This window comes from Oryzias latipes, chromosome 22 (genome assembly GCF_053564925.1).
Source record: "Oryzias latipes strain Hd-rR chromosome 22, Olatipes_Hd-rR_3.1".
NCBI classification, from domain to species: Eukaryota; Metazoa; Chordata; class Actinopteri; order Beloniformes; family Adrianichthyidae; genus Oryzias; species Oryzias latipes.
The window spans coordinates 29,611,264-29,629,349 of record NC_136258.1 but is presented as its reverse complement, the minus strand read 5'-3'; the positions used below and the strand labels follow the sequence as shown (position 1 = coordinate 29,629,349).

The 18,086-nt window shown below is 44.2% G+C and overlaps 1 protein-coding gene and 1 long non-coding RNA gene across 6 annotated transcripts; one reads left to right on the top strand and one right to left on the bottom strand.

Annotated features, from left to right (window-relative positions):
• Positions 1-61: 61 nt before the first annotated feature.
• On the bottom strand, positions 62-14,476 carry LOC101157742 (guanine nucleotide-binding protein G(I)/G(S)/G(O) subunit gamma-2). 3 transcript variants are annotated; one of them, XM_078941243.1, is made up of 4 exons: positions 14,320-14,476; positions 12,103-12,174; positions 9,277-9,395; positions 62-772 (listed from the first exon to the last, which is right to left on the bottom strand). In XM_078941243.1, exons 3-4 carry the CDS (start codon positions 9,361-9,363, stop codon positions 644-646), a joined length of 216 nt encoding a protein of 71 aa, XP_078797369.1. In that variant the 5' UTR covers positions 9,364-9,395; positions 12,103-12,174; positions 14,320-14,476; the 3' UTR covers positions 62-643. The 3 variants fall into 3 exon arrangements, with proteins under 3 accessions (XP_078797369.1, XP_023807480.1, XP_023807481.1); XM_023951712.2 differs by lacking the exon at positions 14,320-14,476 and adding an exon at positions 13,941-14,138; XM_023951713.2 differs by lacking the exons at positions 12,103-12,174; positions 14,320-14,476 and adding an exon at positions 13,941-14,125.
• On the top strand, positions 3,186-7,122 carry LOC144989144 (uncharacterized). Of its 3 annotated transcripts, none has more exons than XR_013653294.1 (5): positions 3,186-3,533; positions 4,836-4,912; positions 5,256-5,367; positions 5,476-5,735; positions 6,686-7,122. It is a non-coding gene; the product is annotated as an uncharacterized LOC144989144 (long non-coding RNA). The 3 variants fall into 3 exon arrangements; XR_013653293.1 differs by having other exon boundaries at positions 4,821-4,912; XR_013653295.1 differs by having other exon boundaries at positions 3,194-4,461; positions 4,821-4,912.
• Positions 14,477-18,086: the final 3,610 nt, after the last annotated feature.

Genomic DNA, 18,086 nt, shown 5'->3' with positions numbered 1-18,086 from the left:
CAGTTCCTCTGCAGGAGAAGACGTCTTCATGGCGGCGTAATGAGGAACACGGACACGGTCAGAACTCACAGCACGGCACACTTTACTGGCTAGTAGTTTAGTACAAAGAGTAGAAAGAAGGTTTGTGTCTGAAGGAGACGGACTGCGTCACGCGGTCCAGAGAGACGCCGAAACACGGAGAAGCACAGAGTCCAAACGTTCAAACATCTCGTTAAAAAAGCTTTCACTACTGTTGGTGTAAAAAAGAAAGAAAGACGTCACGACGCACAGTTACACAAGATATTTGGAGCAACACAAAATGACCCGAAGCCACATTCCTACAACCAGGTGGGCGGAGTTCTACCTGTTGTCCATCCATGAAACATCACACCTGAACGTCCCAACAGAACCACTTTTTGAAATTCTCAACTTTCCACTAAAGTTTCTACAATCTGAAGACGGCGGGATGGATGTCCATCTGCCGCCGTTTCTCCTCATGATGTCATCCACAAACGCCCTCCATCCATTAATACATACATGTTAATTCTGTTTCTCGGAACGTTCTGATCCGAAAGTGGAGGGCGGGGAACTTCATTTCACCCCCCCCCACCGGAAGGTTTGGACTTTGGCGTTCGTCCCAGACGGACGGCGGGCGGCGCCGGCTTCACAGGATGGAGCAGAAGAACTTCTTCTCCCTGAACGGGTTCTCCGAGGCCGGCACCGGCGACAGCAGCGGGTCCTCTTTGGCGTGGGCTTCGCAGTAGGACATCAGCTCCGCTGCTGCTTTGGACACCTGAGACCAAGGACAACCCGTTAGCTGCAGTTAGTTAACTAGTTAGGTAACTAAACCGTGAGACGACCTTCAGGTTCGACTGGTTAGAGGAAACAGAGGGGAGATGAACCCGTTCGACCCGAGGATCCTCTTCTCTCTAAGGTCAAACGGCCACTACGTCCAGTTTCCACGTGTGAAATGTCGGTCTTTCCTGATTCGTGCGTGATAAACGTAAGTCATACGTGTTTCCTGCGTTCGTCGATGTGCACTGACGTCCGTTGACGGGAATTTGGTTTTGAGATGTTCAGAACCTTTGGTGGGTTGAGAATTGTCCAGATTACACGTATGTTACCTTTATGTACACAATTACTGCCTAAGTCTTATGCAATAGTGCGAGATGCAGACACAAATTAGTGTCTTTCCACGACCGAACTGTGGAGTCATATTTTTCTGCCACGTTGCACACAAAAATTTCTAAGTTGCAAATGAAAGTATTAAATATTTGCTTTTTAATTATTTTGCTTTCTTTCTTTCAAAAACTTGTTTTGCATTTGCAGAACACACGTTTTCGTGTCCGTTGTGTCAAATCTTTTCTTCTCATCTTTGTTTTTGCTGAGCTCAGTTTCCGTTTGACGTGACAAAGCTGCCATCAAACAGCTGCTGATTGGTCCAGATTCCAACCAATCAAATCGCTGTATTGATCTAACATGGTGTGTGAGGCTCAGAAACCAAACCAGCTCTTTTTACCATCAATTTAGTCTCTTTGGATGAAGACGTTTTCATTTTTTATCATTTTAACAATAATTTATACTTTCTTTTTTTTTAGCATTGATTAATTTTTATTTGGTCAGATTAGTGAATTTATGGCCGAGGATCTGCTGAAACTGTAAAGTTTATCTGCTGACATTAAATCAACAGGTCTGTGTGAGATATCTGAATCTTCTGGAGCAAAATATTAGTAAAAAGTTTGATTTTCTTTGAGATCTGTTTGTTAAAACAAAACAATAAAAGATTTAAAGCATTTATTATATTATGCTGCATACGTGTTTGGGATCAGATGAACAGCAATAATAAGCTAAATACTGATGGTTCACCACAGGATCCTCAATGTATTTAACAGAAGAAGCATTTTTAAATGTATCTTCATTTCACAGTGTCTTGTGTTTCAGAACACCTGAACGTTTGTCCAAATTAAAAGAAATTTACTCATGAAAAAATGCTATTTTCTCTGAATATTTCAACATTTATTGATTAAAATAAAACAATAGTTCAGTGTTCCTTCCTGCTGGACAGAGTCGGAGCTCGGATGTTTTTTTTCTGCTGGGACATTTTAAACACGCTGGTCACTAAACTGACATAAATAAATACTAAACTTAGTTTTATTTAAGCTGCTTTGCTGCTCCTTGTGGGTTTTACTCTGAGAGAAACGGGTCAGAATGGCTGAAGACGGCAGAATCCTGTTAGAACAGAACCGACCCAAAGTCCATGTCTGCCACAGAGAACCGTCATTTTCAGACAAAGACACCTGATTGGTTGGAATCTGGACCAATCAGCAGCTGTTTGTTAGCAGCTTTGTCACGTCAAACTGAAACTTAACTCAGCAAAATCAAAGATAGGAAAAAAGAGAGATGACGCACGACGCACGTTATGCAAACGCAAAACGCAAACATTTTTGAAAGAAAACATTTTTTTAAAGCAAATATGTAATATTTTCATTTGGAACTTAGAAGGGTTTGTGTGCGATATCACTCCATACGTAACAGACCTTTCATGCATGAAGCAGCGATGTGTTATTTTGCGTTTACATGTCACGTTAAAATGATGTAAATGACGCAGGAATCTCTGCTGAGTTGGAGATAAACAGCACAATCACACACGGTTCATGTTCTACACACGTGTTCTTTGCGTGGTTTGTTCGTACTTCTTGAATGTTTTGAATGTTGGTCGTGGGGGGGGGGGGGGGGGGGGCTGCAGGTTCCACCTACTTTCACTGAGCCGTCTGATTGGTCAGTTTATTCCTTCAATAACTTGAACTACAGGAAAAACATCCTGAGAAATATGAGGATTATTAAGATGTTGAAAAAAAAACAGACGTTTAGCTCGTGCTGGTTTGCGGCGCCTTCCGTCCGTGAAACCAGGGTTCGACTCCTATGGAGTTATTTCAGTCTCAATAATCAGAAATGCACACAACCGGTTTTACAAATACACACGCTCCGATTCACAAATGTCATTTTATGCAAACGTGAAAAATAAATTCGGAAATACACACCCTGTGTTTCACAAACGCACAGATTATGTTTCACAAATGCACACTAAATGTTTTACAAATGCACAATAAGTGTTTCTCACAAATGTGCACACTGTTTTTCACATAAACATTTTAGGAATTCACAATAAATGTATCAGAAATACACAGTAAGTGCTTCACAAACGTGACTTTTAGGTACACATGTGATGTGAACTCACAGATCATTCGAACTGCAGACTGTGCATTCAAAATCCCGTTCTCGTTTGTGAATCTCCCCGTGTGTGTGAGAGATTTTTCTACGGTGAATATTGAGACTCATCTGACGGAGCGGGTCAACTAATGTCACCATTGGCTAGTGAATCTGTCAATCAAACTCATCGGCAAAGCAGGCGGGTTCGCTTTTAGCCAATCGAATGGCCCCTTACACTCTTCACTCTCAACTGACGAGGGAGGGAGCTGTTCAGCACAGCAGTTGGGAGGACGCGGGCGGCAAACATGGCGGAGAGGTCTTCAGAACGGGAACAGTCTCAGCCCGTAAGTAATGCACTTATTTTATCATTCCCTCGTTGTACATCTTGTAATGTTATTGAATACTAAGTTGAAGCGTTCTCCTTAGCCAAGTGACATGTGTGAATGCTTTATGAACACTGCAGCCGAGTCGTTTGCAGAGTACCCCCACCGCAAATTAGCTTAGCTTAGCCTGTGCGGTCATATTTTTTATGAAAGCGGGGGAGGACTTATGATGGTTTTGTCAAGTTTTATACTTGGCATACCAGCTCTTCACACAACACGAGTAACTACAACCAACCAGGGGCCTCGAAACTAGCCGGCTTTCGACTCAAATTGTGTCTGCCTGCCCTGTGTGAGTGTGAGGGAAGTTTAAGCTAGCGCGTCGGTTCAAGCTAGATATACAGCCAATGTAGGTTCTTAACATGATTCATAAGGAGCCAAGGGGAAAACATGCCGGATTTACAGCAGCACAGAAAGTTTAATAAAAAGTATTGATTTAGAGACGGGGATTTGTTTAAACACTGATGCTATGCTAACTAGCTAGTAAGTTAGCTGTCCCGTGTGCTGCCTTTATGTAAACGCGATCCGGGTTAAAGTTAGACAGTCTTTTCACAACCCAGACTTTAAGACGGGGTGGATATGTGCAACAAAGTTAATTCATATGACATTCATGAAAACGGCATTTTTTAAACATAACATACATGAATCCACTGAGAATGAAAGAAGCCTCATTAACGTTTCTAACGTTAGAACCCGTATTCATTGTGATGACCAGCCCTGTGAGATTGTGTCAGAGTGACAGCCACTAAATTCCCCGTATCTTTACTTCCAATGACAAAATGACAAGAATCCCAAACATTATGTTTTTAGGCTGTTTTGTAGTCGATAAGTAGTCACAGAAAGGGCGGATGGGAGAAATCTGCTGTCAACAGTGATTTGAGTAGAAGTTACTGTAAGTATTACACACAGGCTTCCTGTGATCAGTGTCTTGTCTCTGATATTTTTTTAAAGCTGTTCTTTACTACAAGCTCAAGTTATCATAGCAAGAGTGTTTTAAAAAATTCCCCTTTCTAATATTTGAAAATTATGTAATTTAATCTCAGACAGCTAAATGATCCATCCATGTTTGTTGTGTTTTTATTTATTCTCTAGGAATTGCTGAAGCGTGACATCCTAAATACCTTTCTATTCTATTCTATTTCATATTTTATCATCCTATTGTATTACTGTTTTACCTGTCAATTGGGAATTTAGCATTTTTGCCCCTGTAAATATCTGTCAGTTGAAAGTATTTGTACTTGTATTCCATAGATCTTGTACCTGAAGATAGCAGAGAACAACTGTGCAGACACCCACTTGGCCTTCTTCAGTGACGCTGTGAACGTTTATGGCTTACCTCTGAGGTATTCATGTTTTTCATAAAGAAATCTTTTATTCACATATCAGGCAGTATAAGTACTTGGTTTTTTGTACAAAAATAAAATAACTTTTTTTAGACTCCTCTGAAAACAAAGCCAACTCTAAAACTTTCCCCTCATGAATAACATTTTACCCCCCCTTAACAGTCTCTCTCACCTCATTTTTTTCCCCAGTGATACATGTAACCCACTCCTGCAATTTATCTAACCTAGAAATTCTACTTATTGGCATCATACATAAGAACATTACATTTTAAGTTGATGTGTACCGTATTGGCGATGCATTTGTAATTATGTGTTTGAGACTTGATTTTCATGTTATTGTCAGGGTGAGAGGAGATCACGGAGGAGAAAACGTGGGCACAGCCGAGTTAATGCTCACAGTACGTACAACTGACACAAACGGCTTCATTGTGGGAAAAGTGTACACACAATCAACGGTGAGTTGAACCTAGTTTTAGATGCTTTAATATATACATAAAAGTGAATGATGTATTAAAAATAAATCTGACAATATAATATTTCTTTTTGCTTTTTTCCAAATACAGGATTGAGCTCCTCTGGTGTGATGTCTTCATGACTGTTACTGGTTTATATTACAACATCCTGCACTCTCCTGAGGACCAAGACTTGCTCAATATCAGTAACATCACGTATTCTGCTGCCATTACATCTTACTACCACGCATTCAGGCCAGTTTGGATGTCTTTAGTGACGCGTGGGACAGCCAATCAGGACGGAGCAAAGCATGACACCAAATCAGCTGTGGCATTTGGGCTTGACCCAGAACCCTGTTTCTGATCCCCGGGTAAGTGCTTTATTTCAGTGTTTTTCAACCTTTGTTCTCTTGTTCCACGGTCTGACACCGGACTCTGTGGAAAGTTACACCGCTAAAGACGAGCTTTAGCTGGTATTTTTGTTATAACTGAGCGACTTTATCAGCAGAATTAAAAACAAGGAAGTGAAAACTTTAACCACTTCTCATTGGTCAGACTGATGACATGTGATTAAGCCTTCAAGAATGATTGGTGGAGACAGTTAAAGGGGCGCGACTTTTCCTTACAAGGTTATAGCTGCAGCTAAATCACGGTACTGTCAACCTTATCAAAATGTATTTTATAGAATTAAATAAACACAAAGAAAAAGTCATTTTAAGATCTTTTATATTCCTAACTACTCAGTGTTTTATCAGTGCCTGTTTGGATTAACAAAGAGCTGATTTCCTGGAGATGGAAAATGATTTCAGATCAGTGAAGTAGGGCAATTCCCCACGGCACACTTGACCATCTCCCGCGGCACACACACTGGTTGAAAAACCCTGCTTTATTTAATCTCACTGTACTGGACAACTGATTTGTGTGCAGTTCGACTAAAGTGGAAAGTATCAAGAACAGTATAATGAAATCACAATGACTTCAAGGAATTTTCATCAAAAATGAATGAAAAGTATTATTGTTGTGTGGTGCAAACTATTTCCCTAAATTGTTTGGTTTTTTAAATCAAGTAGGAAGAATAGCACATCTGCAAGTTCAAAATGCATCACAATGCATGGCATTATGAGCCATCAGCTGTACTAATCTCACTACTTTGTTAAGAGTCACTTATTTGCAAATTATAAACAGTTATGGAGATATGAGGTCTGCCTGCTAGAAACAATATAAGTCATTATTAGTGGGTCTCTGTTCCTACATAATCTAAAACATTAAAAAAAACAGTGCTGTTCATAAACAGTATCTTTTTTTTTTTTTTTTTTGTCAGGGTATGCTGGTTCCAGAGATTGAATGGGAGGAGAGTGGATCCATGGCTGAACCTCATCTTGGGATCAATGTCCCGGTATGGGACAGTCCCCTTTTGGGTCCACAAATGTTGGAACTGCAAGACGACATCAATCCATTGTTTAATTCAGACCGTGTGGGAGTGGACCTACATCTTTACTGTCCAGTGTGTTTAGAACTTAATTTAGGCGACATAATTACATACAGAAGAAGAGAGACTGAGGGGAGCAAGACAGAGTTCAAATCAATACTGCTGTATTGTTCAAGGGACTTCATTGTATGTAAGGAAGTTATGAAAATTAGTTCCACTTTAAATAAAATTCAAATCAGTAGAGATCCCACATTTGCTTAAATTTTGATGTTTTAATCTGTCCATGTTTTCACTGAATTTTACTCTGCAATAAAGGGTGAATGTTTGCACTTTGTTGTTCTATGACCATCTTTTGTTGTTTAGTATTTAACCAGTTATAAAACCCAGAGAGATGAGGATCTTTTTTGCAAGGGTGACCTGGCCAAGAGGTGTATATGTATATGGTTACAATATAAAATCAATGACATTTGAGTTATTAAAAAAATAAAATTAAGGTCCATCAAAGTGACTTTGGGCTGAGCAGGGGAGGTGTATATTGGGCGTCTGTGATTGACAAGTGAGATGAACTTGAGGTAATGTAGTCCCACTGCGTGGTACGGAGCAAAGTGATGCCAGTTTCTCCACAGAACCTACTGTGGAAGTTGCAGGTTTTTCTCCTCCACCTTCATATGATCAAAACCGTGTCTGAGTGTTGAAATGACGCTAGCATGAAAGCTAAGAGAATAACGTACAAACAATCCCGAGTGAAACATTCATTTTAAATCTCATGACCAGTACAGAGTTCGATGGATTCTATGTCAACTGCATTCAACCACTGTTGCCTTGTTCCCAGGTCCACTGAAAAGTTGCACAAGCCAGTAATTTTTGACAACCCAAGGCAAATAAACCGACAAGCCATGCTAAGGCTAACACGCTAACGACCGACTGGTACAGAATCAAATATGGGCGGGGCTTTTGCCACCCGCAGAAAGCGTAGAGAAAGTGTAAGGGGCCATACGATTGGCTAAAAGCGAACCCGCCTGCTTTCCCGATGAGTTTGATTGACAGATTCACTAGCCAATGGTGAGATTAGTCGACCCGCTCCGTCAGATGAGTCTCAATATTCACCGTAGAAAAATCTCTCACACACACGGGGAGATTCACAAACGAGAACGGGATTTTGAATGCACAGTCTGCAATTCGAATGATCTGTGAGTTCACATCACATGTGTAACTAAAAATCACGTTTGTGAAGCACTTACTGTGTATTTCTGATACATTTATTGTGAATTTCTAAAATGTTTTTTGTGAAAAACAGTGTGCACATTTGTGAGAAACACTTATTGTGCATTTGTAAAACATTTAGTGTGCATTTGTGAAACACAATCTGTGTGTTTGTGAAACACAGGGTGTGTATTTCCGAATTTATTTTTCACGTTTGCATAAAATGACATTTGTGAATCGGAGCGTGTGTATTTGTAAAACCGGTTGTGTGCATTTCTGATTATTGAGACTGAAATAACTCCATAGACTCCAGGCTACTCCCTGTTCCCTTCTCTACCTCTGCCGGTTCCAAGCCCGGTTTGAGAAGGTTGCGTCAGGAAGGGCATCCGGCGTAAAACATTGCCAAATCTACCATGCGACTAGTTCGCTGTGGCGACCCCTGATGGGAGAAGCCGAAAGTGGAAGAAGAATTAAGATGTTAAAAAAGGCGTCAGATCCAGAACGGTTCTTCTGACCAATAGAATAACAGAGTAACAGCTGTTTGTTTCTCTAAAGTCATCTGTTTATCCACTTCCTGTTTGGAACGCCAGGGGGCGGAGCTACTCAGTCCAGGTCCCTTTTACAGTCAGTGTCCACATATGGGACCTTTATTGAACGGACAGGAGGTTTGATGCTCTTCAAAGATGCCAATCAGTCTGTTCAAAGTTCAAAGGTCATTCTGCACTCCTTTTCTCATGACTCCATGTTGTTCCGTCTCAGTGAAAAGTCAGACTCTGGTTGTGTCCGAATTCCCGCCGTAACCGCTAACTTCTAAAAAATGACATAGTGCCCTGAATTTAAAATCAGTTCACACACCATGCTCCCTATAGACCTCATCGATTTAAATAAAGTTAAAATCTAATAATATCAGCGTTTCTTGACGATTATTTATGAGTCCACTGTCTTTTGAAGATAAAAACGTTGATGGTTTATTAAAAGAGAACCTTTTTTTGGTAAAAATTGCTCGGACGCAATGCATTGTGGTCTATATTCTCCGATCTAGTGAGCATCGATGCTCCCTGGTTTTTCGCAGAGACTTCTGGGAAATTTCTAGGGCTCTGGATTGTGGAATTGTAGATTCAGACACACTAGAACGTCATGACGGCGCTAAAGAGTGAAGGGATTCAGACACGACCTTTGACTTTTATTTCATACATTTGCATTGATGACACGAATCCTTCATGGACTTTAACGCGTTTGGAGAAAAAGTTGCGGTTCGGCGGCGTGATGTCAGAGCGCACCTTTATCCGGTCGATGTTGGCCTCCATCTTCAGCTGCTCCACCAGCTTCCTGGCCTGCGCGATGCTCGCCGTGTTGTTGCTCGCCATGGCGGCTCTGACCCAGGCCTCGTCTGCTCCGCCTGCAGGAAGGAGGTTCAGACCAGAACGACGTCAGTCCAGGACGAGCGACTGTGTGTGTTTAACCTCACACACACTGGGACTTTATTGATGGCGTCTGTTGCTAGGCAACCGCTGCCGGCGAGGAGGAAGTGGTGGGAGGAGGAGGACGCTTTGGTCCAGCTCTCCATTGAAATCAGATTCAGGCTTTTTGGTGACAAAAGTCTTTTTTTGAGAAATATAACACAATAAAACAAATTATTTGGATTTTTATTCCCCAAAAAAAAGTGGAAAAGGAAACGATGGATTTAAGGCTGCTGGTTGATTTTTCTCCGTCGTGACAAACGTTCGGGCGAATTTCCAGAAATGTTTTCTTTATTTTCCCTCCAAAAATGACAGAGGATCGCCATCGATCCACGTCAGGAATGTTTACATATCAGATTTAATATACCAGAGAAACGATGCCCCATATGAACAAAGATAGAGAAACTGAAGAGCAGCTGGAACGATTCATAAATGTGTCTCAATCTCTACATTTTCACACTTTAACATTTAATTTGGGTTTATCAACACAGACAAAAGATTCCGTTTATTCTTAATACTTTTGTTATTTTACGTATATTTATTATTCATAAATTCTATGAAAGAAAAGCCACATTTTTGGTATTTTAAAAACGATTTGCTTTTTCATAAATCCCTTTAAAAATAAGAAAACTATAAAACTCTTGAACTGTTTATCAGGATTAAAGCCTTTGTTTTTATTCTACTTAAATAGTTTTGGTTTTTCTATTTCATTTATTTACTTTTTACTCTATTTTGTTTTATTCTTTCTTTTCTTTTCTGCTGCTTAGACTTTGTTCTAGTTTTCCATCTGTAAAATCTTAACGTCCTTAAAGGTTCCAAATGGAAAAAATGCTGCGTATTTTGAAGTTGGAGTTTCCATAAATGTGGGCGTGGCCTCCGTCCTGAATAGCTGCTGATGTCAGAGATGCTGAAAACGGCGTCCTCCATCCATGGTTCCTTCCGCCCCCCTCCTGATCCGTGTGTGAATGCTGCCGTGTCGCTCAGGGGGGGGTCGGCGCTGATCTCTGTGGGGAGCGGGCCTGAATATTGATGCCCGGCGGGGGAGGGGGGCACATCTGCTGGTCGGACCAGAGAGTTATTGTGGCGACGAAAGGCGGAACAGCAGGGCGCCGGAGGAACCCGGTTCCCTCTGAGAGCAGAACCGGGCCGAGGGCAGAACCGGGCCGAGAGCAGGGCGTTCCTCGGTCAGAGGAGCATCTCCAGCTCAGACAGACACGTTGGGATGGAAACCTTCAGTGTGTTAATCTGGATTATGATCCAGATCCAAGGTTTGTTGGTGAATCTGCTTCAGACTTGGAGGAAAAATCTGAAACAGCGTTTGGATGACGGACAAAATCTGAAAAACCAGACTGACAGTCGATTTAAAGAACCCGACAGGTTCTGTTTAGAACCACGGATGAAATGAAACGTCTGTGACGGTTTTCTCCTTCAAAAGGCTGAGAACTCTCCAGAGGAGGACAGGAACGCCGCGTGACCGGAGCTCTGGAGGAGGTCGGGCCAGACCAAGTGACAGAGGGGGGGGGATTTATGGGCTGCAGGTGGAGCAGCAGCGTAAACATTGGAAGGATCCTGGTGGATCTCAGAGGAGAAGGTCTCCTTATAGGGTCACAGGCGTTCGTGAAGAACCACCTCCAGAAAAACGGGGCAGGAAGTGACCGGAGGTTCAGGAGGCGACGGAGCGCCAGGTTCACCATGAGGTTCCTGTTGTAACCAAGATCCTCAAGGAGGAAAAGGTCACTTTTACCAGGGGGGGGGGGGGGGGGGGTATTCATAAGAGTCTGAAGATACGACACGTATCCTGATTTTTCTAAGTATGACTTAGAAAAAACTCCACCTGAAAGTCAAAACGTCTTTCTTTGGAATAAAAATGTAAAATTCAGTTTAATTGATGATAACAATGTTTAGCACAGCAGCTGTGTTTTTATAGAAGCTGCTTTTATTTTGGTAAGTGACCAGCCAGTATGGTCTAGCTTTCAGAATAAGAGAATCAACAGAATGAATGTTTCTTAACCACTAATGTTCCAAAAGTCTGACTGAGGAAATAATGTTCTGTTTGTTTCCAACATTCATGGAGATTCTCCAGAACTTCTGAACGGTTCAGGAGTCTGAACGGAGCTCCAAATATAAAATAATCATCATCATCATTTAAAGTGATGATGATGAGGAGGACAGGATGAAGAGCTTTAATGAGGCTCAGATGCTTTATTTCCACGACTGTCTGCTCTGCAGCTGCAGCTCCGTAAACACGGATTTCACCGCTCATCGCCACGGCGCCATCGTCTAATGAAATTTGGCGATATATATCGCCATATTGATTTTATACGACACCCCAGAGGATCTGGCGTGACGTCAGTCGCCAACGCTGAAGTCACGCCTCTTTCAGCTCAGACGGTTGGCGAGTAAATATGACTGAAGGCCGTTGGTGTCGTCAGGCCAGGAGAAGAAGAAAAACTGTAAACATTTGTGGGTTTTAGGTCACTGATGGTTCAGAACCACAAAGTTCTGCGATGGGCGGACCGGAAAACTCTGAGGTCCCACCCACCCGCGCCGTGTAGAGCATCTGACTCCACGCTTTTATCGCGGGGCGCGGCTGTGCGTCAGCGTGCCGACAGGTCAGAGAGGCGTGCGGATTTGAACGGAAATCACCTGAATTCTGCTTCTTCCGGCCGGTTCACCTTCTCAGTCAGTCAGCGCTCTGAGTCCGCGGCGCCACGCCCTCTGAAACCACACAGAACCGGCAGAACATGAGAACCCAAACCACTTGCTTCTTCTGTTAACAGAAGACCTGACTTAAGGATGCGACACTGTGACGGTCATTGGCGGGAACGCCGTCTTTCTGTCCCCACACACAGACGCACTCGTGACGACGTTCCGTCCAGAAGGTTTTTGGGAATCGATCAGCCCTAAGGATCCATGAGGTCAAGTCTCACTGAAGGGGAAAAAGGCCTGAAAAGATCCAGAGGTGGAGAAACGTGGGAACAGATTTCCTCAAAGCCGTTTTCCCGCCGTGGCGAGGATGGAAACCTGCAGCTCTCACCGCTGCTGCCCGCCTCCCTCTGTGGCCAACAGGTGTTCAGCGATGGGATTAAACGCCCCCCCAGCGTGCTCCGTCCTGCTGCTCCACCTGAACCCCCCCCCCTGCCCTTTGGAGCTGTTTTGAAGCCCCTTCCTCCTCCTTCCAGGGGGGGCTTGTTCATCTTGCGGATGGAATCCGGTTGATGAAGCAGCCGGAAACGTCCTGCTGGGAAAAGAAAACTCCAGTCCTTCCAGGATGGAGGACTCTCCTGATCTTCAGGCTCGGCTTTTCCACGTTTCTGTTTCCTCGCCGTTTGCCGTTCAGGATGTGAAATGAGAGGACGGCGATTAAAAAGGTGGGACGGAACCGCCTGAGCGCCAGAACCGCTGATTAACCGGAGAAAGGTCTGCTGGGACAACTGGGGTAGGCTAAGTTAACAGCACCCTCCAGTGTCAGGTCTGACTCCTCCCCCATGAGCGCAGATAACCCTTGTGCTGTCCGAGGCACTTTACCGTTTGGAGTTGGGTCATCTAGACCCACTAGACAGTGCTCTGAACCTTTTTTCTTCAATGGTTTGTGATCTTCACTGGTGTCCATGGATTACATGAAATCTTTCCACCTTTATCCACCTTTGTCATGGTAGGAGAACACCTCAATGGAAGGGGGGGGGGTCATAGGTTAGCAGCTCTTTTAGCAGTTAATTCCGAATTGACAAACGGGATTAAAGGTCAAACATTTGAAAAACTGAATCCAGATGAAAACCTTTAAAGCTGCTCTGAACTTTACGGCAAATGGAGACAGAGCAGAGTCCAGTTCTGCAGGTTCTGGTTCTGAGAGGATCTTAACTGATTCACTGCTGACGTCAGCTGTGAGAACAGCCCCCCCCCCCCCCCCCCTTTCCGTGTAAATGTCAGAAACATGTTTTTCTTCCCTCATCTCATCTTCATCATGCTCCTCCTCCTCCTCTGTGTTCTGTTCAGACTCTTCCTCCGTTCGGGTTCCTGACCCCCACCCCCGGAGCTGCTCTCTGGTCCCATCGCGGTTCTGAAGCCTCGCGGCCTCGGTTGCGTAATTCCGCCCGTGGAACGTGGCGGAGCAGCGCGCGCGCGCGCGCGTCTGTTTATGATCCCTGGTTGTTGTCCCGCATCATCTGTCATGACGCCCCCCTCCATGCTTTCTTAAGAATAAGCACCCCCCCCCCCCCTCCCGTGCCCCTCCTTCTGGCTTCACATTGTCAGATGGGAGTGAAAGAGAAGAAAAGGAGGAGGAAGAGGAGGAGGAAGAGGCTCCACTCTTTTTGTCTGTAGATGAAAGGAGGTAATGGACAGGATGGGGGGGGGGGGGTAATAGGCTGCAGAACATCTTAGTGATAGTAGGGGGGGGGGCTGATGTCAAACAGCCAGCAGCATCAGAACCGAACACACCCAGATCCCGACGCAGCCGAACGTCAAACCGAACGGGCTCCTACCTTCTCACATGGAGGCCCGGGGGGGCTGAGGGGGGGTTTCCACACGGTCCGCGCGCCCCCGATCTCCGCCAGGCAGAAAGGCAGCCGACGCATCCACCTTCCTGTCCGCCTGTGAGGGAGGCTGCGCTCCGTCCGAGACCCTCCCCGCCTCCCCCTCACTGCTGTGGAGTCTCCACCCTTCAAACTACAAGAAGCCTCCCTCCTCTCCCTCCCTCCCCCTCTCTGCTCGTCTGCCATTGGTCCACCGGAAACGCTTCAGCTGCAGAAACGGTAAACAGACTCTCAGCAGCGCCTCAGCTGCTAGACCTCCCGGTCGAACCTCAACAACATCCTGCCTGACCCCCCCCCCCCCGTGGGGGCGGAAGCTCTGATCTCTCACCTGCATCTTCACACCATCTGCGTAACCGGCGCGCGGCTGTGCGTCAGGCTCCTCTGATCCAACATGACCAGATCCAGCGGAACATGCAGATGTGCGCGTGTGTGCGCGTGCACGGGAGGGGGGGGGGGTCTTCTAAACGTTCGATGGTTTCAGGTCTAAAATGTGAAACTGCGGAAAATAATCAGAAAAAATGAGACTTCCGGTTTCTGGAGGAGGTTCAGAGATGAAAAGAGCCGCTTTTCTGGAAATCCCTGAAAATCTCTGATTTGGAAATTCAGTAAAGATCAGACTTCCGGCCTTAAGAACTTCTGATAAACGTTCAAATGTGAGAAAGTATCTCAATCCTTTCGTATTAACCCAGAGAGTGAACCACAAACGCATTTCAAAGGAAAAAGATCTTTTTTTGCCTTTTAATCAGAATTGTTCTCTTCCAGCTGTGAATGCAGCTAAGGGACCGTCAACAAAGTGCAAACTCTGTATAAAATCAATAATCTTTTAAAAGGTGAATAAATGTCTACATTTACATGAACTGGTAATGAAGCATATTCATGCTACAATCAATATTTTATGAGAAAGTCCATCTATTATGTTTTATTGCATACAGATAGGAATCCTAATTAAAGTGATCAATAGCTCTGCAGATCCTGAAGCTGCAGTCACCAAACTTTCTGTTACTGAAGCAGGAAGTCTGAATCTGAGAAGATCTTTCTAACTTTACTGAACTTGATTTGGAGGAGAAATCCTTTGTGATCCTGTTTCCCTCCTTCGTGATCACAGGAGAGCTCCTCCTCGTTTGGCGTCCAGCAGGAGGAGGAGGAGCCGCGTGGAGAAGCTTCCTGGTCCTCCGCGTTTTCAGATGATCTTCCTGTAAATTAGCGGCTCCAGCACATCAATGCAGAGATTTGGTTACTTGTAATCTGATTACTGCGGTTATTACCGAGGATCATCTGAGAAGCTTTTGGTGTTAATCTGTCAGAGCAGCAGATGTGAGTTTAGCTCAGGCGGTAGAGCGGTCGTCCAACAACCGAAGGGTTGGTGGTTTGATCCCCGCTCTCCCAGCCAGCTGTTGTACCCCCCCCCAAAAGCTTCCTGTTTAGCTGAATCCAGAGAAGTCTTCCTCACATTCGGTGAGGAAGATGTCAGAAGGTTCTGGAGCATCCATGAAGCTCAGACCTCCAGGTTCTGGTTGGACCCAGAACTCTCCTGCTGTGGAGGTTCTTCATCCGTTCAGGTTCTCCTCAGTCCGTTTCAGGAATCAACTTCTGTTTGTCATATTTCATGTCCCTGATGGGAAGTTTGATTCCTTTTTTCCCTCCATTAATGTCATTTCTGTTGGTTTCAGTCTGATTCTGTTCTCAGCTTCATCTTTTTGTGACCATCTCACGTTTCTCCTCCTCATCACTGCAAACTTAATCAGAACTTTATCATTTTCAGTGTCATCGTCTGCAACTTTCCAGAGAAAAATCTGACGTCTGAAATGAAAACTGCCATCAAATCTCCAGATCCAATCGAGTTCAGATCTTTGGTTTGTTTATCAAACGTACAAAGAAAATGTGGAAATATTCACTGATTTTGTCTGGAACTTTAAACATTTGTTCTGCATGTTAATTGTTGTTTTTGTTGCAGCTTTTTTTATTTATTTTAGAATCTTTTTTCATTTTTTCTTTGAAGTCGCTTCGTTCTGCATTTCCAGATGAGCGTCTGTTTGTAGTTTTGAACATTATTCAGGTTGATTCAAGGAACTCTGCAGCCTTTAGCTTCACACACATGAAATATTTTCACTCATTGGTTTGAAATCACTGAAATGAACCCAAATGATCCGTTTTTTCTGCTGATGAACAAATAAATCAATATTTTCTAAATCCTAAAAATCTAAATATTAATTCTCGTCTCCTTTTCTTAAAATTTGAATCAGATTCATTCTCTAAACGTCGGTGACGTTTGGTCACCCCCCCCCCCCCCCAGAAGGAAAAGATTTGTCACAAAGACGCCTACCCCCCCCCCCCCCCCCCCCCAGGATGCACAGGAAATCACCACCATCCACTGCTGTCACCATGGCAACATGGAGGGGAAATCCATCGTCTCTGGCTGCAGCTCAGCCTCTTCTCTGATGGACATTTCTCCTCACACGCGTGGTGGAGCGTCTGACCGCCTGGTGTGATGGTCGGTGGGCTTCAGAGTATCAGGCGGCGGCGCTGACCTCCCTGTAAATCCCAGGGGGCACTGGGGCAGAGCGGGCAGGCCAGAAGCTGCTGGGGGGAGGCAGATGGTCACAAATCAGAGATGAATTCAGGCCCCTCCCCTGCCTGCATGCTAGCCCCCCCCAGGACTGTCCAAACATCTGCCTGCTGTGCGAACACAAAGACAACGCAGCGAGGAAACAAACCCAGATCTGATCCTGGAGACCAAAGAGCAGACGGAGATCTGAAAGGGTTTGAAGGTTTTGGTTTTCTGGATTAATGGAAGATCAAACATCTGAGCCGGTTTCCGGCTCCTAATCTGGATTATCACACAACAAACAAATCCAGTGATTAAATTATGGTAAATGCTCTCAGGGCAAATATTAATGTTGGGGTCAAAGACTCTCATTCTGACATTGCTGTTGATCATCTGGGTCCAAAGATCATCCAAAGAGGAGGACAGTCTCTGCAGTCAGTCTGCAGGATTAACAATAAACCTCCATGTGCAGAAGAACGATGGATGAGGGCTGGAAGACAGTGGTGAGATGTTCTGTAGGGGTGGCAGAGGAGGGGCGGCACCAAAGCTCAGCTTGGAGCTCCTTCTTGTTTCCATGGTGATGGACAGACTGACGGATGAGGTTAAACAGGAATCTCTGTGGACCATCATGTTTGCAGATGACACTGTGATCTGAGGAGAGAGCAGGGAGCAGGTGGAGGAGCGTCCTGAGGTGAAGTAACATCTAGAGAGGTGGAGGAGCGTCATGAGGGGTAGAGAGCTGAAGGACTTTCAGGTCAACGGTCCAGAAGTGAGTTCAAGCAGGTTTGGACGGTTGGAGGAAGGTTTCAGGTGTGACCAAAGCAAAGGTGTAGCAGAGTGTGGTGACGATGTTGGCTGGAGGCAGCAGAGAGGATGCTGGGAAAAGGACGCTGAGGTCTAGAGGAGGTTCTTAGAGCTTAAACTTTAGTTTGCAGGTAAATTTGTATCTGAGGGTCCGGGATGTAAGGTGCCGCAGCGCCGGGTCCGTCTAATTGGAATTTAACTGTCTCCAAACCAAACAGACTTCCTGGTTGTTTCTAACTCGTGCCCTACTGTTTGTTGTAACGGCGTCTCAGGCAGAAACAACCCAGATACGGTGAAGCAGGTGAAGCACCAACATTTGATGCAACAGAACATGAAATTAGCAGCAAACATCTGTGGACAGAAACCTAAAAACTGCAGATGACAGCACTGAGAAATCCATAAAAAACTACAGTTTAACCAAATCTCAAGTGATTTCAACGGTCCAGTCAGATCTATAACATCTGCAGGTTAATCATTTTCTATTAGATTGGATTTTATTTATATTTTTTTGGCTAATTCTATAAATAAATTTGATTAAAATATCAGCTTTTTCTAAAAGTTCATTTAAACACCAAACAAAAACTAATATAATTGTTAGTTACCCAATTAAAAAAGTAAATGAAGTCAAAGATTTTAAATCCAAAAATTGAGGCTTAAATCTGATGTTCAGTTTGTCTTAGGAGCTGAGATAACACTGCCCCCTGCTGGTCACAGTGATTCGTGCTCCCATACGTCCAGCAGGGGGC